The sequence below is a fragment of the Carassius carassius genome, chromosome 45 (genome assembly GCF_963082965.1).
Source record: "Carassius carassius chromosome 45, fCarCar2.1, whole genome shotgun sequence".
Lineage (NCBI taxonomy): Eukaryota > Metazoa > Chordata > Actinopteri > Cypriniformes > Cyprinidae > Carassius > Carassius carassius.
The window spans coordinates 6,159,895-6,186,764 of NC_081799.1; the positions used below are offsets into that span (position 1 = coordinate 6,159,895).

Below are 26,870 nucleotides of genomic sequence, written 5' to 3' on the forward strand. Positions count from 1 at the left end.
CAACAAATTTGAGGGAAAAAAAAGAGTTTGGGGTCAGTAAGTTCTTTTTTTTTAGGACCTGATGGCATCTCTAAACACCTCTCTGTAGCCACACTACAGTGTCTGTGTGTCTGCATGTGTGTGAAAAAACATGAGAACACATTTTTTAGAGCACAAAACCAGTCTGAAGTCGCTGGGGTATATTTAGCAAACGCCAAAAAAAAAAAAAAAAAAAAAAAAAAACACTGTATGGGTCAAAATGATCGATTATTCTTTTATGCCAAAATTCATTAGGATAGTAAGTAAAGATCATGTTCCATGAAGAGATTTTGTACATGTCCTACCGTAAATATAGTAATATGCATTGCTAAGGACTTTATTTGGACAACTTTAAAGGTGATTTTCTCAGTATTTTTATTTTTTTTGCACCCTCAGATTCCAGATTTTCAAATAGTTGTATCTCAGCCAAATATTGTCAGATCCTAACAATTTATTCAGCTTTCAGACGATGTATAAATCTAGATTTTGAAAAATTGACACTAAAGTCTGGTTTTGTGGTCCAGGGTCACATTTAACTAATACTTTTATTGATCAAGAATGCATTAAATTGATCAAAAGTGATAGTAAAGACACAATTTAAAATTTCGGTTTCAAATAAATGCTCCTCCTTTGAAGTTTTTGAACTTTTCCACTAAAATCAGGATAATAATCACCAATGTTTCTTGAGCAGCAAATCATCATATTTGAATGATTTCTGAAGGATCATGTGACACTGAAGACTGGAGCAATGATGCTGAAAATACAACTTTCAAGTTGAATACAAGAATAAATGACTATTTAACAAAATTCACTTTCAAAATTCACAATTCATTTAAATTGTAAAAATATTTCACAGTTTTTACTGTATTGTACTGAGCAAATAAATGCAGCCTTGGTGTGCATTAAACAGTTGCTTGGTTAGCAAAAACATGGGGAAAAAAGGAAAAAGGGAAGTGCTTGCTAGTCCAAAATGCATGCAATATGCTAGGATATGCACTGTGATGTGGTTGATAAGCAGTTCTGAATGTGAATGGTTGTTATTATAAAGTTATATATTTTAGGCCATAAGCTTATATATTTTGTATATATATGCTACAAATTTTGAGTTGTGTTCAGAGTGGTTGTTCAAGAGACGTACTTTCAGAATAATGTCACCTTCCTGTAGTTTGCCTTCTTTGGATGCCAGGCCAGTGCTCGTCATTGCTTTGATGAACAGCTGACTGCCAAGACGAAGGCCATACTCTGGACAGATATGAGAAAACATCACGTTAGACGATTGGCCGCAGGCTGAAACAGATAAACGTAGGCAGTGCGTATCTACCGTCATTGGGCCGGTTCTTTAGTAGAGTAACATTGAGTGGCTTCTCCAGGGGTTCAAGTTGCTGTGGTGGCGAGGGCGAGTGATCCAGCCGGTCTCGACTGTTACTCCTCTTCATGGATTCGTTCTGCCTTGGATCAGACCTCCTGCGCTCGTGGTCGCTGGCAAGATTCTCTCTGCTGTATCCCGGAGCCGGTTCAGGCCTGTACCGCGTCTCAGGACTATGTGATCTGTCCAGTGTGCGGTCGCTGCGGTACTGTCTGTCCGGACTCCGCTCTCTGTCCAGGTTGTGTTCGCTGCGATAGCGTCGCTCCGGACTGTAGTTGCGGTCCAGTGCGCGATCGCTTCGGTAGCGGCGGTCCGGACTGTGGTCGCGATCCAGCTTGTGGTCGCTTCGGTAGCGGCGGTCGGGGCTGCGCTCATGGTCCAGCGTTCGGCCGCGGCTGCCATCTCGTCTGTGCTGTCTGTCGGGGCTCAGGCCGCGCTCCATGCTCCTCCCGCGGCTGCGCTCGTAGTCACGATCACGCTCGTCTGCGTAACTCACATCGCGATCAGGGTAGCTGCGGCCGCTGTAGACGCTGCGCGTGTCGTGGTCATAGTCGTCATTGTAATCGCCACTAAAGACGCGGCCGTCTGGGGACGCGGCACGTTTTGTCACACTGACGGGAATTTTTCTTGATCGCTTTATCGTCTGATGAAGGATGGGGACAATTAAATTCTGATTTCAACTGCCAGTGATTTACAAACATGGTCAATAAAGTTCTAACTGAAATGACAAACAATTCAAAAGGTTTCACTTACGATTTTGGCTACTTTGCCGCATTTGCGGAGAGTCTGCACTGCAAAGGCGTGTTGAACACCGTCCATGGGCACATTGTTGACCTGGATCACTCTGTCATTTTCACTGAACAACAGCATGAAACACTGTTAGGAAATGTCTTTACATGGCAGAAAGTGACTTCAATCCTTCCAACAGTTTAGGAATGTCAAAAGTACCAGCATAAATAAAACCTTGAATAACAGTGTTGGCAGACAACAAATAAAATGCAATGCAAAGAAATAAAAATAAAATAAAAATAAAGCTGAATATCCAAAATAAAAAAAAATTGTTTATTTGTCAATTGCTTATAACTGTTATCTTGCATCTTTTTTACTGACTGTGTACTGTGTAAAATATCTGAAAGATACATATGCATGCCATTGTTGTAATTTGTTATTCATATTTATATATACACTTATTTTTTCAATATTAAATGTTTAGCTTTTATCATGTAACAGAATCATAATAATCAATATAATGTTTATACTTTAATTTATACAAATATTTATATTTAATGTTTTTATTCTTATTTTACTTATATATTTTTTTATTATTTCTTCAAATCAAATTAGTGCATCCATTAGCATTTGAATTTTTTTGGGGATGTGGAAACTGGTATTGAGAATAATTCTTTACTTCAAAAATGTTGCTTTCATGTCAACCCTACAATAGCTTTTCTACTTCAAATAGCACTTTAGGATTAGCAAATCTCATGAAAAAGGCTGGGATGTGTTTAATGTTGTTTCAGAGCTTACAATAGCAAGCCATCTGCAGGACCCCCTTGCAGCACATCAGATACGACAATTGACGCTTCTCCACTTTCCTCGTTTGGGTTGTTCCTCCCTCCAGACACAGCAATGCCAAAGCCCATCTTGGAGTCCTATTAATAAAGATTGCATTTTATCTTATGCATGAAACCATAGTTATTAATTTACAACAATAAATCACTTTAAATTCATGTAGATGTACAGGCAGCAATGACTAATTAGCAAGTAACCCCAAAATTATGTTTTCCTGATATTTTGGATATGTTAGTGAAAGTTCTAGACAGGGGCGCTGCACAAGATCCCGGGACCTATGCATAGGCAGTCCTATGACGTCTCTTATGTTCACCAACAATGCTAAAGTCTCTACTGTCACTTCTGATAAACTGAGCGCATCCATGCTAAATGTAAGTAAAAAAGTATATATATCCAAAAATATATCTTGCTAACCCCAAACCATTAAATTGTAAATCTAGTAGTACTAGAGGTGCAGAAATGTAAAAAAAAAAAAAAAAAGGGGTTTATATATATATTAGGGCTGTGCGATATGGACAGAAAAAAACCTATCACGATTTTTTGATCAATTTTGCAATTTCGATTTTAATCGCGATTTTGACACACACAGACATGCTTTACAGTAATAAATGCATTCAGTATACATTTGAAACATATTTCCAAAAGAAAACCAATGAGAGCTTTATCAAAAGTTGTAACAAGTCTCTAGACATATGGCAAAAAATTTTAATAAAAAAATAAAATAAAACCCGTGTTCAGGGATGTTTGTTTTTTTGTTTTTTGTTTTGCCATGCATTGGTCATAAAGCTCACTGTAGCGGTGCCTCAGGTGTTATATGTTTTGCCCAATATATTTATTGCCCAAGTTTCACATGTACTCCGTCTGCAGTGCGTATAGAGTAAGCTATGTGTACGTGGTTCAGAAGCAACAATGAGAGCGCATTATTGTAACGCGAAAGCACATTAAAATAATGCACGAGAATCTATCCGCTCGCACGCAGATTTCCTTTGCTCTGTTAACAAAACCAGACGTGCGTGCTCGGCTCATAGGCTGTTTAAGGCTCAGATACACGTTTCCTTACAATGTGTCTCCTCTCGCTCAACCTGTGTCCTGTGCACTCACAACTCTCTCTGTGCTCATGCGCAAGATATTAAATCTTTTCGCACCTTTCTATTTATAACCCTTTCTGTTCTCAACTTTTTACTGCGTCCAGTGTGAACGTTCTGATCCGATAACATGGGCTCGAGAGAAAAAAAAAAGGCTACGCATCACAGACAGTGTGTGTGAACCTGGAGTTAGGCATATGCCCAGTCTGCTCTGTTCTCGCGCTCCACTTAGGCGCGCTGCATCCTGATTGGTTCAGATAACATACTGCGGGAGGTCGTAAAATCGTGCTATAAAGCGATTTAGAAATCATGCACACATGATTTTTTTCTGATTTCGATTAATCGCACAGCCCTAATATATATATATATATATATATATATATATATATACTAGTGTTGTCACAGTACCAAAATTTCAGTATTCGGTACCGATACCAGTGAAAATCCACGGTTCTTGGTACCAATTTGGGTACCAAAGCAAAACACAAAAATATGCTAATTAAAAAAAAAAAAGACTTTTTAGCACTAAAAAAAAAACAATGCCATTCTTTATACTTATTTACAATTGTGTTTAAAGTTTTTCTACAAGTTATATAATTATGAAAAACAGTTAACAAGTTTCACCCAAATTTAATTTGTCTTTTAATTTATGAAATTTAAACATTTTATTTTTAGTAAATAAAGGGGATTTTCTATTAAAATTAAAACATGGAAGAAATATTGAGATTTATTTCTTTAAAAAATAAAGTTTTATACATTTTTTCAACAGTAGTAGCAGTATCACATACATTTTACTAAATAATAGTAATATTTCTAGCACAATGCCTTTATGTAAAAATTTACTTTTAGGCCTAATGAATGCATATTTGTCATTTTAACTGAACTTAAGACTGGTGGTGATGCTTAAGATATTTTTGGTCATTGAGGGTTTCTGTAAAAAAATAGTAATAGATCATATTAATTATTATTAAAAGATAATACTACTACTAATTCTACTATCATACTAATGTATATACAATGCACTATGAATTGATGAGCTGCTGGGTTCATGAATATTAATCACGTTGTCTGCGTTCGGTCAAAATGATTTGCTGAAATCAAAACAGGGATGGTAAGAGATCAGCGCCAGCCAATGAAATTGCCATTTGCGCATTAGCTCCGCCCACTACCGGAGAAACCGGTATGTCTTCTGCTTGTTCTAAAATGAATATGAATAATTCTAAATGAACTCCATTATTTTGACAGGAGAAGACAACAAAGAATAGTTTACATATAGCGTGTCGATTCAGCATGGTAAGACTCTCGCTCTCTCTCTCTTTGCATGTGTGAGAAACAGCGCTGTCAGTAAAGCGACGGTGAGTCGTGCGCTTTCACAAAGAGGTTACAGAGCAATTAATGCAAGCGTCATGCGCTTCAGTCTATGTAGTAAACAAACCCGCACGTCTCAGCCATTCATTAATTCAAACAGAGATGCGCAGAACACAGATTCATATTTCAAACAACTTTTGCGGCTTAACATTTACAGATACTGGTCCATATGGAGATTTGATTTGATTAATTTATGATGACTTTGACAAATTCCATGACTGTCCATATTAAAATGTAAGTTTCATTTTAATGACTGGATTTTGAGATTCCGTCCTCGTTTTCTGCTTCGCGGAAATCATAGCGCTGAACCGGGTTTGAACGGGACCTCGGTACTACCGGTACTTAAAGAAACCTGGTACCGTCACATTTAAAAATTTTTAGTACCGACTTGGTACCGAAGTACCGGGTCTTTTGACAGCACTAATATATACAGTACAGACCAAAAGTTTGGACACACCTTCTCATTCAAAGTGTTTTCTTTATTTTCATGACTATGAAAATTGTAGAGTCACACTGAAGGCATCAAGGGCTATTTGACCAAGAAGGAGAGTGATGGGGTGCTGCGCCAGATGACCTGGCCTCCACAGTCACCGGACCTGAACCCAATCCAGATGGTTTAGGGGTGAGCTGGACCGCAGACAGAAGGCAAAAGGGCCAACAAGTGCTAAGCATCTCTCGGGGAACTCCTTCAAGACTGTTGGAAGACCATTTCAGGTGACTACCTCTTGAAGCTCATCAAGAGAATGCCAAGAGTGTGCAAAGCAGTAATCAAAGCAAAAGGTGGCTACTTTGAAGAACCTACAATATGACATATTTTCAGTTGTTTCACACTTTTTTGTTATGTATATAACTCCATATATAATTCCACATGTGTTAATTCATAGTTTTGATGCCTTCAGTGTGAATCTACAATTTTCATAGTCATGAAAATAAAGAAAACTCTTTGAATGAGAAGGTGTGTCCAAACTTTTGGTCTGTACTGTCTTATATATATATACATATATATAATTATTTATTTATTTTTTCTGAACCTCTAGCACTATGTTAAGCATGGATGCATTGAATTTATCAAAAGTGACAGTATATAGTATATAGTGACAGTTTATATATAACTCACCCGCTGTAGGGTCACAGTGTACTGCTCCCACACCGTCTCCTCCATGACTGGGTTCTGAAACAGTAAGAACAGGTTTATATGTAACACAGTGATGGACAGAGTCAAGTTACAGCAGATATCAGTGATCTCCTGAGCAAAATCTGCAGCGTGGTGCTGCCACAGTGAAAAACTATACGAGTGTTTCTCTTCCAACAGATTTAAATGAGCTCATCTGATTACTCAGTGACAGACCTGAAATATGTCTATATTCAACCACAAATAATTACTGATCTAATATTAGATTTTTTTTATTAAAAATGCCATCATATGTGGACTGCTAGGAAAAAAATAAAATGATTAACAAATGTATGGCATGACCCCTTTAAAATAAAAAGACTGCATTACTTGAAAGCAATTATTTTAAGAGGAAGGCTGGTCAGTGAGTGAAACACTTTAAACGCAGTCTTCAGCATCAGTCTGAGAGCCACGTGACGTCCTGCGCCGCCAAACGCCTTTTCATCCGCCCGTGTGCACGCCGGGTGATTATGATTGTTGCTCTTTAATCTCCTCAGGCTAAAAACTGGATTGAATGTCAAACATAACCTTGGTCTAGTGGTAATGTTTGTAGTTGGAAAGCATGGGATATTGGGTTCTGTACTGCCCTACTTGCATATTAAAATTAATATTTTAGTTTATTTTTTTATGTACTTTTTATTAGTGCAGTCGAATGATTACATGTGTGTACAGAGTATATTTATTATGTATATATAAAGACACACATACAACATATTTTGAAAATATTTACATGTGTATTTATATTATACATAATTCTATTTAATATACAACATATATAAAATATTTAATATAACATTTTTCTTAAATATATTAAATATATATATACATATATGTGTATTTATATATAAATAATAAATATATACAGTACACACACATTTATTCTGTAAACAAAAACTTTTATTTTGGATCTGATTAATCGTGATTAATCTTTTGTCAGAACTACTTTTTATGAATAAACCAAAATTGCAATTGTGGAAAACTGAGAATGGACAACCACAACAGGAAAACAGATAAAACGAATTCCAGCACTGGATCACCACTTATTTCAGCTCACATTAATAAAATGAAAATTCAGCTCGAAAATGTAAAATGGTAAATATTTGCTGTGTGAACTACATCAAAAGTGTTGGGGATAAAATCAGCCATGGGCAAAAGTTTGGAAACATGTTCCACTTGTTGCCACCGCAAACTAAAAATATGAACAGCAAAAGCACACTGAGCAATTGTTAAAGTTCAAAAGCATTTTTCTAAAGCAACAAAGATGCTTAAGTGTTTAATCACTCTCATCACTATGGAATGATATTGCGGACATTATTCAAAAGGCATTGCAAATTGTATTTGCAATTGCGTTTTCAATTTGTGGAAGCATAAAATGTGACATAATCCAAACGCAAATGCAAATCGCGCATTACCGTTTTCATTTTCGATTAAGTGAACGCACAGTGTCTGTCAAATTTAAAATGGAAATGCAAAGTCCGTTTGCAATTGTGTTTTCCATATCTTATGAGCTATGAGCCTGTCATATTTAAATAGCAATATTAATTACCACATTTGCCTTTTCACTCTCTCTGCACTGTGCATGTAAACTGCCAAAACTCAAATGGAATCGCAATACCTTTTGCATTTGAATTTCCAACGTCTACATGGAAACCTGTCAATCAAGTGACAGGGGTGGGGCCATCTTGCCACATTGGGCGTGTTTGCATTGGGAAGTGAAGATCGTACTAAAATGTACCATGTTTTTACTAGGGTAAATATAAGTTAACGATAGTGTTTATAATTAAGCCACAGTAGCCACAAATGTACAGTTGTCTGAGACGTTATGAAATGTTCTTTAATATCATGAACCATAAAATGTAGTCAGTGTTCTGCTATTGTTTATTTTCATAATAGGTAAACACAGGCCACACATTAAGATGGTCACAGATCTGGTGCTGATTCAGTATAGCTCAGTGGTTAGTGACTGTCATCTCTAATGGCATACCGTCTTTTAGCGCGTGTTCGAAACCCGGGATTACCCGCGATATTATTCCATACACTTGAGATAAAGATAAAATGTTTTTCCCATTCGGCCAACACAGACGTTCTTTATTTTTTTGTTTCTCCTACTAACTTCAGCCGCCAAACGGGCGATCATACAGTGAGGAAAATTGCAGTAGTCAAGGCGAGCTGACATGTTATCAAGTACGCTGCTGTTTGCAGAATTACCGGACCTGCGTCCTGGCAGACATCACACTCCCGAGTCGAATGCACAAAGTCTGAACTACTGAGGATGCAAGTCCGAAATCAGCGGCTGAAGTTAGTAGGATAAACAAAAAAATAAAGAAAGTCTGTGTTGGCCCGGGTTTCGAACACGCGCTAAAAGATAGTATGCCGTTAGAGATGACAGTCACTAACCACTCAGCTACCAAGCTACACTGAATCAGCACCGGATCTGTGACCGTCTTAACTTGTGGCCTGTGTTTACTTATTATGAAAATAAACAATAGCAGAACACTGACTACATTTTATGGTTCATGATATTAATGAACATTTCATAACGTCTCAGACAACTGTACATTTGTGGCTACTGTGGCTTAATTATAAACACTATCGTTAACTCATATTTACCCTAGTAAAAACATGGTACATTTTAGTACAATCGTCACTTCCCAATGCAAACACGCCCAATAAAATCGCCCCACCCCTGTCACTTGATTGACAGGTTTCCGTGTAGAAGTTGGAAATTCAAATGCAAAAGGTATTGCGATTCCATTTGAGTTTTGGCAGTTTACATGCACAGTGCAGAGAGAGTGAAAAGGCAAATGTGGTAATTAATATTGCTATTTAAATATGACAGGCTCATAGCTCGTAAGATATGGAAAACACAATTGCAAACGGACTTTGCATTTCCATTTTAAATTTGGCAGACACTTTGCGTTCACTTAATCGAAAATGAAAACGGTAATGCGCGATTTGCATTTGCGTTTGGATTATGTCACATTTTATGCGTCCACAAATTGAAAACGCAATTGCAAATACAATTTGCAATGCCTTTTGAATAATGTCCGCAATATTATTCCATACATCACTGATTCTAATGCCTGTCTAAAAAAAGAAATAACATCTACCCAGAAATCAAACTACATCACCACCTGTTTTCTTCATCACAGTGTCATAAATTTGGAGAAAACTTTTCAACCGATTCCTAAACCTTTGCAATCTCAAATGAATTTCTACATCAAATTATAAAATGTATGTACTTCAACAAAAAATGTATTGCAATGTATCAATGACAAAAAAAGAATCCAACGAGTCAAGAAACGTAATAATTCGTATATAGTAGATTTTTGATCAGTAATTATACATTTTACCAACATAAAACATATTACACTGCCATGATGCATGGCACTGTTTAGTAAAGAATCCCTAAAGAGTTTCCTTCCTATACACTCCTACCAAACAATGTGCCATAAAGTCTAAACATATGGTCACAATAAACAAACTTAACCACACCAAACCAAACCAAAACATTACACTTCACCCAGACTGTGTAAGCCATGAACAGGTGAAGCTGTACAGGGAAAGAGCAGAATCGTGCTTACGATGCCCTGGAGGATGCGGATGGCCTTGATGGTGTGCGCCCATTTCCTGTGCAGCGAGAGGACCGTCTTCATGTTGTCACCTCTCCCGTGAACACAGAGTCTCTGGGCCAAGGCACATCACCCCTCGGCACAATGCATCTGTCTGCCTTTGACGTAAGTCTGATGCCGCTGGCCTACATTCTGTGCAAATCCCACCGTCCACAGCGACCCACGGCGCAAAAAAATGGGCCAGGCGAGATGCTGTCTAGTGCTGAGCTATTAAATTAAAATTTCATTTCAATTCATCAAATGATACGGCTCTGTCTGGGTTGACATTAAAAGCTCTTCGTGGCTTAAGGGAGGCAAGTGCCACCTTCAAAACGCCGATGCTTTTGGATTGGGATTTCTTTTTTGCAAGATGAGCTTTTGAACGTGAAAGAGGGACTGGTAGATTCACAGTGATTTTTATCACTTTTTAAATTACAGGATTATAGGGTTTGAAGTTATTTTCTGATTTGCGAATTAAATGCCTCACTATAATAGAGCTATTTTAGTCAACTGCGCAGTACTAAACATCATAAAGTTCTTTGATCTATAAAGGCTTTCTAACTTAACCTCAAATCTCATCCAGGACTGGATTAACGTGTGGCATATGAGCTGCCCTCAATTCATCTCTTTACTGTTATAACCAGAACAGATTACTGATGAACGATGTCAAAGAAGTGATTTCTCACTGTAACTGAGCTCGTATGATTAAAGTGTACAACAGTCCAACACCACGACAGTAGACTGACTGAGACCTTGTAAGGGACCTGAGATGTGTGAATGTGATTCAGTTTGGTTTAACTAGTGATTTTAGAGACCTTAATAGTTTCTTCTTAAATGCTTGAAAATAGTTTTGTAAATGCATTATTTATTATGTATGTATCAAGTATCCAGACAATTGAGAAACACTCCAGAATAATTGAGTTTGGGGTCAGTGGGATTTTTAAAGTCTCTGAGGCTGCATTTATTTAATTAAAAATACAATAATATATTTTGAAATGTAATTTATTCCTGTGATTAAAGCTGTATTTTCAGCATCATTAGTCCAGTCTTCAGTGTCACATGATCCTTCAGAAATCATTATAATATGCTGATTTGCTGCTCAAGAAACATTTCTGATTATTATCAATGTTGAAAACAGTTGTGCGGCTTCATATTTTTGTTGAAACCATGCATTTGTTGAAACCATGCAAAATAAAGTCAGACAAATGTGAACTCTGAATAATTACCCCTGTCCAATACAGCACTGCCATTTACAAGCAAAACAGAACAACTTATGAGGTCAAATGAGCAATCACAGCGTCTGAGATTAGTTATCTGAAAACTATCAATGACTGTGTGTGATCAAAAACAACTGTGAATCTCACCAGAACTGACCTTCTACCAAAACTGACCATGCAATAAATAAATAAAGAATAGTGACTGTGCTGCAGGACAATCATTAAAAAATAGGACTTTCACAGAAAGGCAACAAGATATCTACAGCACAAGTCAACAATTCAGAGAAACACTGCCTGCCTGGTCTTATGACAGCTAAAAGTGTTTGAGCGGTGATACTAAACACCTCATTTGACAGCATCATACTGGCAGGACATTTCTGTGCAGCAAGAATAAAAAAACAACAGAAGCAAAAATCATCAATTTACATGCATGATCTAAATAATACAAAAGGGTTCATACTTTTGTAGAAACTGTAGATTAAAATTTAAAGCATTTGCAATTCAATCAAGCAAGGTATACCATTGCTGAGCCATCAGAAAACGTACTGAACTGTATGCAGTCTGCTGTTAGATAAGCACAAGAGTGCAGACAGCAGCAGCAGACCGAATTCACTCTGAATTATAGATAAGCAGCTTTAGCTGTCTGTGTCCCTCAAAAAGACTGAAATCAGTCAATCCAAGCACCAATATATACTGTATGTTTCTAGTGAAACATGTAAAAGTCTCATTTCAGATGATGCATGCGAGACTTACTGTATGATGAACATTATGTGAAAAAAGCATAAATGCAATCCAGGTTTGGGTAAAGAAGTGTAAACAGAAGGCGAAGGAAAAAAACAAACAAACAACTGAGCTCTTCTGAGTTGCTCTAGGGGGGAATGGTTCGGTTTGGTGTAAAAACAGAAAGACTAATGGACAAGAGAGTGATATAAAAATCATTTCAGATGTATATCATCAGCTAAAATAATTTAATTTTATGAAGTGTTGTAGGTTGTGAAAGATTATGATTTTAATGTAAGACTGGTGAGCTGGTCCCTCTGCTGGTGACACTTTAAAAAAAAATTACATTCCTTTTTTTTCCTCCATATTAAATAATCATGATTATAAACAATATTAAATAATTAATAAAACACACACATTAGCTTTCCAGAAGCTTATGTTCCCTAAAACTGCTTGTGCTATCATTTTAAACAAAATATTAATTAAAATAATCCTCCAGTGTGTACTTAACTTTTTTTTTTTTAAACAGAGGTAGTATTTCACGATATTTAAATGCTAAGTAATTGACGTTAGTCGGTTTAAACATTTGATAGTTACAGATATAGTTGTCCTTATAATCTGGTTTGTATATAACGTGTTATATACTGATATATATATATATATATAAATAATGTATAGCCTGACTGTACTGTAAGTCGCTTTGGACAAAAGCGTCTGCTTAATGCATAATGTAAATGTATATTGACGTTTAGATACATTATGTCCATCGCTATTGATTGGTATTATAAGGAGGAGGTGGACAGTAACAGAAACAAGTGTGTACCTCAGAAAACAGACTTTAAGTTCAAACCCACTCTCTGTGAAATTAAAATAAGCGAATTGAACGAGTTTACAGTAAGTTACTCACATGACGAATGTCCTTAACATTTGTACTCAGAAAGAGCCGCCTCTCCACAACCACGGGCATCTCGCAAACTGCACTAAACTGTAAAGTCAAGATGTTTACTTGAAAGAAATGGTTTAATGTTTCATGGAGAGTAAATAAAACGTATGGGCAATAACTCAGAAGCGTCTGAATAGCGACAACACAAGCGCCTTAACATTTGAACTGTTGTACTGTAAATCCCGAACGAACCATTATTAACTCACTGGGGACGGTAACGATATACAATCATCTTTAACCTCTATTGAATGTGCGATTAATACTAATTCATTCACATTAAACTGGATTTACCTTACCGTTATAGATGGTTAAACATGATTCGATGAATTAAACAACGAGCAATACTGTATTTCTTTCACAGCGAACCCTATGAGGCACAATCATGGACGGGTCCAAAATCTATTTGCATTCCGGCTAAGCTCATGAATATCAATTAGGACGCGCTGGCATTACTTAGCAACCGTACTGAAGCTTCCAGACACGTAACGTACGTAATTAATATTCATAAGTCAAATCTTCCCCACTGTAGAACTTGTGTATTTTCTGCTCGGAAGGGATGAGATTTACTTGGAGATATAGTGTAAGGTCATAACTACCAGAGCGTTCCTCGAGCATTTTATCAAGCTGTCGCTCCAAACACTTGATAATTAATATAAGCACCCTGGAGGTTTATATTTCACAACGAGCCTAAAAGGCTCCCAAACAAGGGCATTAACAGCAAACAAGCAAATATAGATGCTCCAGTTAAAATTCATCTATAATCAGGCTGGAACTGACTATTAATATGTAAGTTACATAACTTCACATTAAAAAGTGACCACACTGGCCCAAAAAAAGTACAATAGTATTACCATACATATAATAATAAAATCTGAAATGCATTAATGTTAAATGACTGAGATGATTCTCTCTCATTCATTTGCCCACACACTCACACACAGACACAGAAAGAGAGACACTGGTGCATGTAAAAGAAATATTAGTAAAAAAAAAAAAAATCCTATCATTGGCATTCAAAAGTCAATAATATAACCAACAATAGTATTTTTTACAAATACTAGAATTTTTTTTTTTTAAATACACTGGTTTGGTCTCTCTTATGTGAAAGGGTGGATATGCCTGAGAGATCTTATTGATGTAACAGCATTACAAAATTGTGTCAAATCATAGCAGAACTTCTCTTTAAACTTCCTCTTAAAAATACAATGACGTATGTTCCTCTTAATTCTTGAGGTAAGTAGAGAAATTAAAAAGAAAAGGTTTTATATTTGAAAGCAAACAAATATATATCTACTGTGAATGGCAAACAAATTTTATATTTTGGAAAATAATTAAGATAAAAAATATTGTATAAGATTAACAATTCAAAGATAAATATAAATATTCTATATATAATAATGATAAAAAATAACCATGTAAACAATTAAAAAATATTTTTTTAATCTTAGTGCATTTGTATATTTCAACAACATACAATACAATAGCATTTCAAAATACATGTCACCACGGGCAAGATAATCACTATATGTCTTGAATCATCACTATGGAGAATAATCACTATATGTCTTCCTGAGAAATTTAGTGTGTAGTACCTGTAAAAGAGCCGGATAGCTGGGAGCAGAGAGGCGTCGCAGATACTGAGCTTCGTGGGTCAAGGAAAACCTTCTGGAACGCCGTGACCGGAATAACTCTATTTGGTTGGACTGGTCACTGTAAAAAGACATTTTTAGTTAATAACACTGATCACAGACTCAACAACAACAAACAATGTGAGTCACTGTAAAATCAGATATATCTAGAGATATTGTCAGAGTAAAACTGAGCGCGATACATTATTTCTCACACAGCCCAAGTCCTAATCACATAACCACAAGTCAGTATGACAGTATACACAGTACTCAAGTTGATCTGTTAATAGCTAAATGTTAGTGTGTGTGTGCATGTAAATAAATTGTCTAACCCTGCAGTTATACCTGATCATGCAGTATGTTTTTTTTGTAGCTTAGCCTGACAAGAAAATACAGAACTTAGCTTAACAATAGTGCTTTGAGTACATAAAGAAACTGTATTATAATTCACAAAACAAGTGTAAAAACACTTTTCATTGATTGTCTTAAGCCTAGATACTGTATGTCAGAGGGCCACACAAATACACTCTCAGAAAAACAAAAACAGAAGCGGTCACTGGGTGGTACTCTTTCAGAAGGTACTAATATGCACTGCACTATTTAGGTACCAATTTGAACACTTTTGGTGCTTTTACTGTATGAATGTAATTCTGTTGTGCTACATCCCCCATGTTGTTGTTATCATGTGACCTATAGTTCTATAGTATCAGTTGCATCACTTTTCTGTTATTTATAAATCCTCTCCAGTGGCTTCATGGGATAGTAAAGTGTCCATCAGATGCACACTTCAGAATCTTGCGTGAATATTAGGTCATCTGGATCTACTTTTCACTATGTATTCAACAAAGTCGGACATACTACGTTCATGAACTGCTTTTAGCCTACTGTATAGTTGGGAAATTGGGATATTCAGACATAGCCTATAGTATTCTGGGGACTAGTATGACTAAAGACACATTGGCTCAATTTCACAATAATATATACATACTTTAAATCTTTGTATGAATAAGTAGGGATTTTCAATTAATATGCCAGGTTCCATATTTATTATGTGCCGAAACTGGAGAGAAAGGATCCCCAAACAAACATTCCGTTTGAGTCCTTTTGTGGTTTGACTGAGTTCCCTTTTGATTGTGAACATCAAAAGCACTTGAGGTCAATTACAGCTGGTTCCTTTTCTGATTTACTTTAACGGAACTGAGTTTCATTAAAAGTGTGCAATATGTAAAAACACCTGTAAAGTTAATCTTTAAAAACTTTAATAATTTCAGAACAGTTCAATGTAATCTTCAGCAAATACCGTAATAAATATACAACATATAGCATGTCATAATTAAGTACTGTGATGCCCCAATTCACTTGTAGCATTTAAAACTACTGATTTTAGTTTTTAGGTGTCTCTTTCTCATGTTTGGTACATTTCCAATAGCAATCTTATGATATTCTATTGAATATATATCAGGCCCTTTCTAGGGGAACATGCTGCACAACTTCTTCTCCAGGCCCTTGTCATTTCTAGGTTGGACTATGGCTATTCATGCACAATCAAACCTCTACAAATGGTTCAGAATGCAGCGGCTGGACTGGTCTTCAACGAGCCCAAAAGAGCCCATGTTACACCTTTCTTTATCTCCTTTCACTGGCTTCCGGTTGTGGCTCGCATCAAGTTCAAGACATTGATGCTTGCATATAGAACATCCTCAGGCTCAGCACCCGCCTACTTCCACTCACTATTACGAATCTACCTCCCCTCCAGAAGTCTGAGATCCGCTGGTGAGCGACGCCTTATGTTACCATCACAGAGAGCCTCAAAATCACTTTCCAGAACATTCTCATTCACCATTCCTGGCTGGTGGAATGATCTTCCCACCCCTATCCGAAGACTGAATCCCAGATTTGTCGATTTTCAAGCGACAGCTGAAAACTCATCTCTTTCGAAGCTACTTGACTTCATTGTGTATATATATATATATATAGCATCTGCAAAATGACTAAATCTAAACGTAAAATCTAAATGAATCATAATTATGAATCACAAAGTGTATTGCATGATTTAAAGTAGATGGCAATACTGAGTGTCTCTTTCAATGTTTGTACTGTACTGACAGCCTAGGAAACAACAATCCATCTTGCCTAAATGACTATCAACCTGTGGCACTCACATCATCACTAATTATGAAGGTCTTTGAGAGGCTTATCAAGCACACCATCTGCTCCTCTATCTGTAACAGATTTGACCCACTCCAGTTTGACTATTGCCCTAATAGGTCTACTGAGGATGCTGTCTCCCATCTCCTGCAGGCCACTCTCACCCACACTGACAGCAATAAAGGGAATTATGTGAGGCTGCTGTTTATAGATTATAGCTCAGCCTTCAACACTACAGTCCCCCACAATCTGGTCTCCAAGCTCAGAAACCTCAGACTGTGACTGGGTTCTTGATTTTCTATCATGCAGAACTCAGGTAGTGAGGGTGGGTCAGACCACCTCCAACATCATCACCCTGAGTACAGGAGCCCCACAAGGATGTGTTTTGAGCCCGCTGCTCTACTCCCTCTACACATACGACTGAGTGTCCCCTCACACCTCCACTTCTGTCATCAGGTTAGCTTATGATACAGTGGTGATGGGCCTCATCTCCAACAACAACGTGGCTGCCTATCCTTGATGAGGTAGAAAGACTGACACCATGGTGCCAAACAAACTGTCTCAATCTGAATGTCAGCAAAACCTAGGAGCTGGTTATGGACTTCAGGAGGAGGCAGCAGCAGATCTACACCCCACTCATCATTAACGGGACCCCAGTGGAGAGAGTGAGCAGCTTCAGATACCTTGGCGTACACATTTCCGAGGACCTGACCTGGAGTAATCACATCTAAGCTCAAGTTAAAAAAGCCAGACAACGACTGTACCACCTGAGACTCCTGAGGACATTCAAGGTTTCCCCTGGAATCCTGAAAACTTTCTATATCGGGGCTATAGAAAGTATATTGACTCATGCATTTCTATGTGGTGTGGAAACAGCTCAGCCCAGGATCATAAAACCCTGCAAAGAGTAGTGTGAGCACATCTCCAGAACATATCTCCCTTCTCTGCAAGACATCCACACCAGGATATGTAAAGCTAGGGCTGTTAAGATCAAAGACTCAACCCACCCTGCAAACCAACTGTTTCATCTGCTACAGTCAGGCAGACGCTTCCCCAGTCTGATGTTAAAAACAGAGAGGCTCAGAAGGAGCTTCTTCCCTCACACTATCAGACTGTTAAACATGACATTAAACACACTGCTCTTTAGAGACTTTAACACTCTGCACTATGCAACTCAACCTCACTGCACATTGTTTACATCTCTGCACATCATCTGTGTAGTAGTTTAATATATTGTGTATATTTAATTTTTGTATTTAATTTTCTTATTTTCCACACAGTCTATAAAGAGTATGCCAGACCTACATTTTGCTCCTTGTTGTATGTCATATAACTTGTATGTGACAAATAAAATCTTGAATGGTTTTTAGTATCTCCTACATGACTCACCCCGAGGGTCTCCACAGCCTCCGGCCGGGTGGCAGCAACTCGCGCTTGTTGAGAGGCGCGATCCCGGCGGCCGCTTGCATGATGGTGATGAATTTCTTGTACTTCATTTCAAAAGTTCTCTGGTTCTTCTACAGATCTACAGATGCTCTCAGTGCAACTTAACCTCTCCGTTTACCAACTGTAACATCACTACATCACGACAAAGCTAAGAATAATCTCATTTAAAGCAGTAAACAGCCATTTTTCTATTAGACGCATCATTTGCAGTAGTGAATCCGTCTTGCTCTGTGGAGCTCATAGATGCCCATTTCATTCTCCTCGTAGGACAAGAGAGGGAAAAGAGAGAGAGGGAAAACAACGACCATGTTGGGCAGAGCGTCACTCTTACATAATTCTGGAGATCTCAAACATTAGTCTAATGAAAATGCTGTGAGGGGGATAATTGTGGTACTAAGCCATGTCAGATCATGGATGCACTCTGGCCTGTTTCTCTGTAATCCTTCGGCCGCCGCTGGCTTAGCCTGCACCCACCATCACGCCTGCATGCACACATATGCACACGATTTGTCTGTTCGCAAACAGACCATCCTAGAGATGATTTTCAGCATGTCACTTTGGTGCAGTGATGGAGTAACCAGGCATCCAGGCCCTTTCCTCCACCCAGTGTCATGAAATTATCATCCAGTGGTTTGTGCACTGGATTATAGGTAGGAGGGGATTGTGCTGCTCTAAAATCCCCTCCACACTAATCCAAATCACCTAAAGCCCCGCAAATGAAACCGTCTATTTTTAGGTTTGGTTACAAACGTATGGTTTGTTTAAATGCATAAGGCATTTTTTGACAGGTTGGATTCATCAGTTAGACCTCAGAGCAGAAAGAGGATTATTCAGAGACCACAGAGTGTGCTGGCAGACCAGCAGCAAAACACCGGAGCTGCCATGATATGGGAAAGTGCAGGCCAACTAAAATGTGGAAACAAATTTCCTAAAATTATTTAAACATTATTTAAACCAAAAAGCCACTGAAAAATAGATTCTGGATGTTTAACAATTATTTGATAATATTTCTAATACATAAACATTTGTTTTTAAAAAACTAATAAAATCTGAAACGCACATTAAAGCACATTACAATATTCAGAACGCTACTTCAAGGGATAGTTCACCCAAAAAGGAAAATTGTGTCATTAATGACTCACCCTCATGTTGTTCCAAACCCGTGAGACCTCTGTTTATCTTCAGAACACAGTTTAAGATATTTTAGATTTAGTCCGAGAGCTTTCTGTCCCTCCATTGAAGCTGTGTGTACGGTATACTGTCCATTAGGGGTGGGCGATATCTTGATATTTAAAATATATCAACATATATTTTTAAACACGATATGGATTTTGACATATCGTATCTATCGATATATTCCTTATATTTAATTCTGATTGTGCCACTTTGATTGTTTGTCTTCTCTGTGATGTGCTCGTCCCCACTTCCTTGATTTTGTTCCCCCTTCCCTCGCATTGAACATGGCATCGTCCGCAACCAGACCGGAGGTTACAGAACTAGTATAAAAAAATATAGCTGCAAGCAGCAATTACGGCGCCAAGCACTACAGAAGCAAGCTTCAGACGAACGGCAGGAATGAGTAATTAAAACTGTTTTAAGATTATTTAAGGCAAAATGGCATGAAAACAATAAACACAACAACTAGTAATAGGATTCATTGGCATTTCACATTTGACCAATAGGTGGCGCTGTTACAAAATTAGTGTGGAATGGTCAGTGTGAGGTGACTCTTGCACATGCAAAGTTTGGTGTCAGTATGTCAAAGCTTTGAAGATATATAGCCTTAGAGTCATTTTGACACAATGCTTAAAGTTTACGACTGTACGAAAATGGTTGCGTCTATCGACACAAAATCCATAACTTTGTGTCAGCACAGTCGGAAGATAATCTGATTCGAATTTGGTGAAAATCGGACCAACGGTTGATGAGCAGTTTGAAAAAGTAGGTTTTCAATATAAATCAAAATGGCGAACTGAAAGTTCAGCTTAATCTGTCATATTAGGTACCTATATTATCGGCATAAGCCAGGAAATATTTTAAGACCAGTTTCATTGTAATAGGCTAAAGCAATAAAAAGTTATTAGCATTTTAATAAGTGTGATTATTAACCGTTAATGAATGGTTTATTACTCTTGACCAATAGGTGGTGCTGTTACCAAATTTATGTGGCTTGGTCAGTGTGAGGTGTCGATGACACATACAGAGTTTGGTGCAAATATGCCAAAGCTTTGCAGAGATACAGCCTCAAATGCATTTTGGCACTCTTCCAGCAAATTCGTTGATGCGCTGAACCGTTTCGTATATCGACACGAAATCCATAACTTTTTGCCAGCATGGTCTGAAGATGATCGACGTCAAATTTAGTGAAAATCGGAACTAACGGTCTAGGAGGAGTTCGAAAAAGTAGGTTTTCAACCTTAATCAAAATGGCGGACAGGAACTATGGCCAATTTTCGCATAATGGGTATTGATACTTTCAGCATGACGCACAGAATTTAGGCAGACAATTTTCATTTCAATTGTCTAATTTATTCAAAAGTTATTAGCATTTTTGTGGTATTTCATTATAACTCTTGACCACAAGGTGGCGCTGCCACCAAACGTTTTGAGTACCTTCAGGGCATGAAGCTAAATATTTTTGTAATTAATTTTGTAACGATATGATGCTGTGTTCAAAAAATATAGCATTTTAAAACATAATTCAAAATGGCCGACGCCTAAAATGGCTGACACAGAAAAATTGGATATCCTTCGACTCAATATGATTCGCTGAATCTAAAGAGACCAGTTTTGTGATTTTTGGCCATACCATTCAGAAGTTATAAGCAAAAATACGATTTTTTCTACTGTAGGGCCCTATGATTTCCACGATGCAGAAAACGCAGACAGAATCGCGGAATCCAGTCATAAAAACGGAATTTATAGTTTAACGTGGAATGTCACAGAATGTCAAATTTTAAATGAATTAATCAAAAGTAGGTCATTGCACTCACATCAAATCGCGATATGGACTAATATCTGTAAATATTAAGCAGGAAAAGTCTATTTAAATATGAATCTTGCATGTTCAGCGTGTCTGTGTTAATGAATGGAGCAGAAGCGCTTCTTCGTTTTATAATACACACGGAAGCGCGCGTGACGCTCCAGTGATTTCAGTGTCTGTCGTTTAACTAAATGAGGATGTGAACACATGAACAACATCTCCAGAACTGCTCTGACAGTCACTTCATGAGCATCTGACCATTTGATTTGAGTAAAACTAGCATCATATATCACATCATAGACTGTAGTATCACATACACAGAACTGTAAAGGTACAGTAACCCATCAAAATAAAAGTTAAACACAGAATTAGGTAACAATAAAACATATGGTGAAGAAAAAAATAAAACATTTCATAGGGCCCTAAACATGTAATATTTGGCATATTTGTTTTTACAGTAGTTTTTTGGGGGGGGGGGGGGGTCCCTGTAAAGATAGAGATATATATCGTTTATCGAGATATAGCAAAATATATCGAGATATATTTTTTGCTCCATATCGCCCAGCCCTACTGTCCATGTCCAGAAAGGTAATAAAAACATAATCAAAGTAGTCCATGTGACATCAGAGGGTCAGTTAGAATTTGTTGAAGCATCGAATATACATTTTGGTCCAAAAATAACAAAAACTACGACTTTATCCAGCATTGTCTTTGTCATTGTCCAGCTTTTGTCTCTCTGTTGTGAGAGAGAGTTCAAAACAAAGCAGTTTGTGATATCCGGTTCGCGAACTAATCATTCGATGTAACCGGATCTTTTTGAACCAGTTCACCAAATCGAACTGAATCGTTTTAAACGGTTCGCGTCTCCAATACGCATTAATCCACAAATGACTTAAGCTGTTAACTTTTTTAATGTGGCTGACACTCCCTCTGAGTTCAAACAAACCAATATCCCGGAGTAATTCATGTACTCAAACAGTACACTGACTGAACTGCTGTGAAGAGAGAACTGAAGATGAACACCGAGCCGAACCAGATATTGACTCGTTCACGAGTGAAGAACCGTTTCTGTCAGACGCGTCCGATTCGAGAACCGAGGAGCTGATGATACTGCGCATGTGTGATTCAGCGTGAAGCAGACCGACACACAGAGCATCTGAACCAAACTGATTCTTTTGGTGATTGATTCTGAACTGATTCTGTGCTAATGTTATGAGCGCGGGTAAACCGAAGGCTTGAATCAAGGGCAATCATCGCAAATGATGCCATTACGTCGTGACAAGTTGTAACTGACGAAAATAACCATAATTTTCATCGTTCTGGTCAAATATGCAGCTCAAATATTAATAACATCTTTAATATGTTAATGCTGGCAAATGACCATGGCATAAGCGGGATAATCGACGGCTAGCTGTGCATTAAACAAGCTGAATGCACGCCGCTGCACGTCGGGTGGTTCTTCACCTCCACGTCGTGATTTCAAATCGTTTAATGCACAGCTAACCGTTGATTATCTACTGATTGATTGATTATCGACTACTAGAGTAAACAAACATGAATCAAAGCACCTTCCAATATCAACACAAATGGCGGCTGAATCAGACACCATAAATGATACAGTCAGCATTACGCGCTGAAGCCTGTTGCAGATGTCAGCAGTGTTGTGACCTCGCTCATACAGACAAGCCCACATACAGTTTTGTTTGGCAATATGTCAGGCCACTTAGAAAAGTAAAAAAGACAGTACTTTTCCTCAACAACCGAAGCAATTTGAAGGGACAGTTCATTCAAAAATGATTATTCTGTCTATTTACTCGTGCTCCTGTTGTCCTAAACCTTTCTGGAACATGGAAGATGACATTTTAAAAATGTCTTTTCATCCATGCAATGGAAGTTGAAAACAAAATTAGTTTTTTATATTTTGAAGGGAACTACTTTAATGTCATTCATACAGCAAAAATTTTCACATCAAAGTTTAATACTAAGGATTTAGTGTTTGTTTTAAACACAATATGAACAATAGTCTTTAGCACGCACCACTAATAATAACGCAGAAATGCACCAGTAGTCATATCCTGCTGATTCTGTATTGTGTGGGCTACCTCCAAACTGTTGACCTTCATGAACAAATGACTTTGTCCTCCACTCTGACACAATGTAAAAGCTGCTCGGGCATGTCAGACTCAGCCCAAACGTGAACACATTCTGTAATACGCCTGAGGAACATTAAATAGCACCACTACCAGAGCTTTTTCCAGTAATATTGAAGGCAGACGTATCAAATTACATATTCAAACCAGTCTGATCATTATTTTGTAGGAGATACCAAAAATGCACCAGTATTAATAACACCACGCATGAAATGAGAAGATTCTTAATATCTAGAAACTTTTGCCAGGCTTGTCAGAATATACTTCGATATTTCTAAGAATGCTCATCTAATGAATTTTACAGCATAAAGTTCAGAAAATCCCTAAAGTCAGCTCGAGGGGATTATGAACTCAAATGCATTATGAAACCAGACGTAAAACAAAAGCGATTGGCTATTTCACTCTTTTCAGTCTACTGATTTCTGAGGGACTCATGTTAAATACAAGCCAAGAACATTATGTTTTAAACCTTGTAGAAATGTCCGAAATTCTCATGTACTGTACCTATCGTCCAAGTCTTTAATGCCTTTACGTAAGCGGAGCTGGGCAGTGTAAGCCGCAGTCTTTCCCATGTGTTCGGCTCATGCAGAATCACGCCTACATTATGCAATGCACATATGTACTGCCATTCTCTGACAGATGTATACTCAATCCTCAGAGAAATCATTTCATATTTCAATCACACCTCAGACAGCAGAACAAACAGTAAAAACATATATATACCTGTAATAATATATAGCTGTTTATTTCAAAATGCTTTGAACAAATTGCACTTTATATACATTTTATCATGGCTTTAAGATTTTAAGGATCATTACTTTTGATGCATGAAAAGGTAAATTATGGTTAGTTGTTATTCTGGGTTTATTTTCCAGAACAGCAGCACTGAAATGGAAACACTTATGTATTTGTGCCTTTCTAACCACTGCTGTCCACATGTGAGTAACTCTGAGTCACTGTCCAAACTATGAGTCCCTCACATTTCACACCTGACAGAAAGACACTAGAGGTGTTACATTTACTACAGTTACAGTTCAGAGTTATGAATAATTGAGATTTTTCCCTCTTTTGTTCACCAAAGCATCATTAATTTGATTAAAAATGCAGCAAAAAAAAAATTCATGCTGATTTGTATATAGATTATAGTTACTCAGTTATTAAGAATAATTTTTATATTATTACGAATGTTGAATCCCCCCCCCCCCCTTAATATTTGTATGTAAACGGTTTCTTTGATAAAGAGAAATTCTCTGAAATAAAAATCATTTTTTAGACTATAAATCTTAATTACCCCACAATTTTTGAATGATTGTGTATTATGGTTAACACAAAAATATTAAGCAATAAATAAAATAAAATAAATATTTTCAATAAATATAATAATCAGAAGTTTATACAGAAGTTTCTTGAGCAGCAAATCAAAATATCAGAATGATTTCTGAAGGATCATAAAGAGTAATGATGCTGAGAATTCAGCTTTGCATCATAGCAATGAAACTGCATTTTAAAACATTCAGATTTGTTTAAAATTGTAACAGTATTTCAAAATATTACAGTTTTTACTGTACTTTTAATCAAATAAATACAGCCACGAAAAGACTTCATTCAAAACATAAAAAAATCGTATATAATTTCCTGTTTTATCCCCCCCCCCTACATTTTGTTTTACTTTGTCAGAAAAGAGCAAATCTTCAAAAATAAGCAATTATTATTATTATTAAGAAAATTGGCCTCATTCAAATTATGTGAAACTACAACAGCTAGAAGCTCTCCTTTTGAATAAGTTTTCATAGACGTTTTTGTAAATTTCTCAGTTGTTTAAAATTGAATCAATCAATAATGGAACAGATTTGTTTACCACTAAAACGTTTCAGAATCGCAGCGGATTGATATGAAACTACGCGTGAGGGGAAATCACTGGAGTCTCGTGAGAATCATGAATCAGGACACGAACATGAGTTACATATGATTCATATGTAGGCCTGTGTTTTAGCTGCCAGTTCTCACAAGAGAAGACCAAATCAAATTCAAGGCTGTTCTAAAGTTTAAAATTAACGTGTACGTTATAAAAGCAGCAGTTTTATGTTCACATGAAGTTTTAATCCGCCGCCTTCCCAAAAAAATAGAACACCGAGAGTCAAACGCGACAAACACAACAAACCTCGTCCAGAGTGAGAGCACGTACCTTCAGAAGAGCAGATACTGGAGATGCATGAACTCTGACACACACACACGGGGTTCGGTGGGATCTATATCGGACTGGACACCTACACAGAACGACTGAACAGCCCAATTCTGTGTACAATCCCAGATTTCCTGAATCTTCCAGGTATGGGTGTGTCCACGAACGCGCAGGTGAGTCCAACAGCGCGTTCCCAAACCACGTGAGCGCGTCCACAACTGACCAGAGGATTTCATCCAAACATTAGCCTCCATGTCATCTTTAAAGTCTGATGATTCAGAAGATTTGTGTCGTGATGCTTTCTTCTTTCTGAAATCCAGTGGTCAGTCTTGTAGGAAATATTGTTACCATAAGGGTCAGGATAGAAGATAATAATAGAGAAAAAAAAACATTACATTTATAAATGTTTTTAAAGATGATTTATGAAGTTAATTATATTCCCTGCATTAATTATGTAATATTTGTGAATAATTCAGATGTAAAGCTATGCTTAAAGTGATTTGAAATAAAAACTATGACAAAGAGGTCATTTTTTTTATAACTTTATAGGTAAAATATCTTATCAAATTAATTAAAATAAGTTATTGTTTACAATATTTGTGTACATAGTTTATATTATATACACACACTTATATTTTGAAAATATTTACATATCAGAATTAATATAATTTATATAATATATGAATATATTTAATATATGAACTTAACATATTTTGAAGTATATACATAGACTCACCTAAGGGATTATTAGAAACACCTGTTCAATTTCTCATTAATGCAATTATCTTATCAACCAATCACATGGCAGTTGCTTGAATGCATTTAGGGGTGTGGTCCTGGTCAAGACAATCTCCTGAACTCCAAACTGAATGTCAGAATGGGAAAGAAAGGTGATTTAAGCAATTTTGAGCGTGGCATGTTTGTTGGTGCCAGACGGGCCGGTCTGAGTATTTCACAATCTGATCAGTTACTGGGTTTTTCACACACAACCATTTCTATTCTTTACAAAGAATGGTGTGAAAAGGGAAAAACATCCAGTATGCAGTAGTCCTGTGGGCGAAAATGCCTTGTTGATGCTAGAGGTCAGAGGAGAATGGGCCGACTGATTCAAGCTGACAGAAGAGCTACTTTTACTGAAATAACCACTCGTTACAACCGAGGTATGCAGCAAAGCATTTGTGAAGCCACAACACGCACAACCTTGAGGCGGATGGGCTACAACAGCAGAAGACCCCACCGGGTACCACTCATCTCCACTACAA

General features: G+C 37.2%; 1 protein-coding gene across 4 annotated transcripts in view; it reads right to left on the reverse strand.

Moving 5' to 3' along the window:
* The window catches only part of tjp2a (tight junction protein 2a (zona occludens 2)), a 39,128-nt gene extending 13,310 nt beyond the window's left edge, over positions 1-25,818 (reverse strand). The window contains exons 1-7 of one of the 4 annotated variants that reach the window (XM_059538819.1): positions 25,612-25,818; positions 14,664-14,781; positions 6,527-6,580; positions 2,912-3,036; positions 2,138-2,240; positions 1,340-2,027; positions 1,157-1,260 (exon numbers count right to left, since the gene is read on the reverse strand). In XM_059538819.1, the coding sequence (XP_059394802.1) occupies positions 1,157-1,260; positions 1,340-2,027; positions 2,138-2,240; positions 2,912-3,036; positions 6,527-6,571 (1,065 nt within the window). In that variant the 5' untranslated portion in view covers positions 6,572-6,580; positions 14,664-14,781; positions 25,612-25,818. Of the gene's footprint in view, positions 1-1,156; positions 1,261-1,339; positions 2,028-2,137; positions 2,241-2,911; positions 3,037-6,526; positions 6,581-10,164; positions 10,230-13,035; positions 13,168-14,663; positions 14,782-18,236; positions 18,362-25,611 lie in introns of those variants that run through there. The other 3 variants (XM_059538816.1, XM_059538818.1, XM_059538817.1) reach the window with 3 other exon arrangements.
* Positions 25,819-26,870: the final 1,052 nt, after the last annotated feature.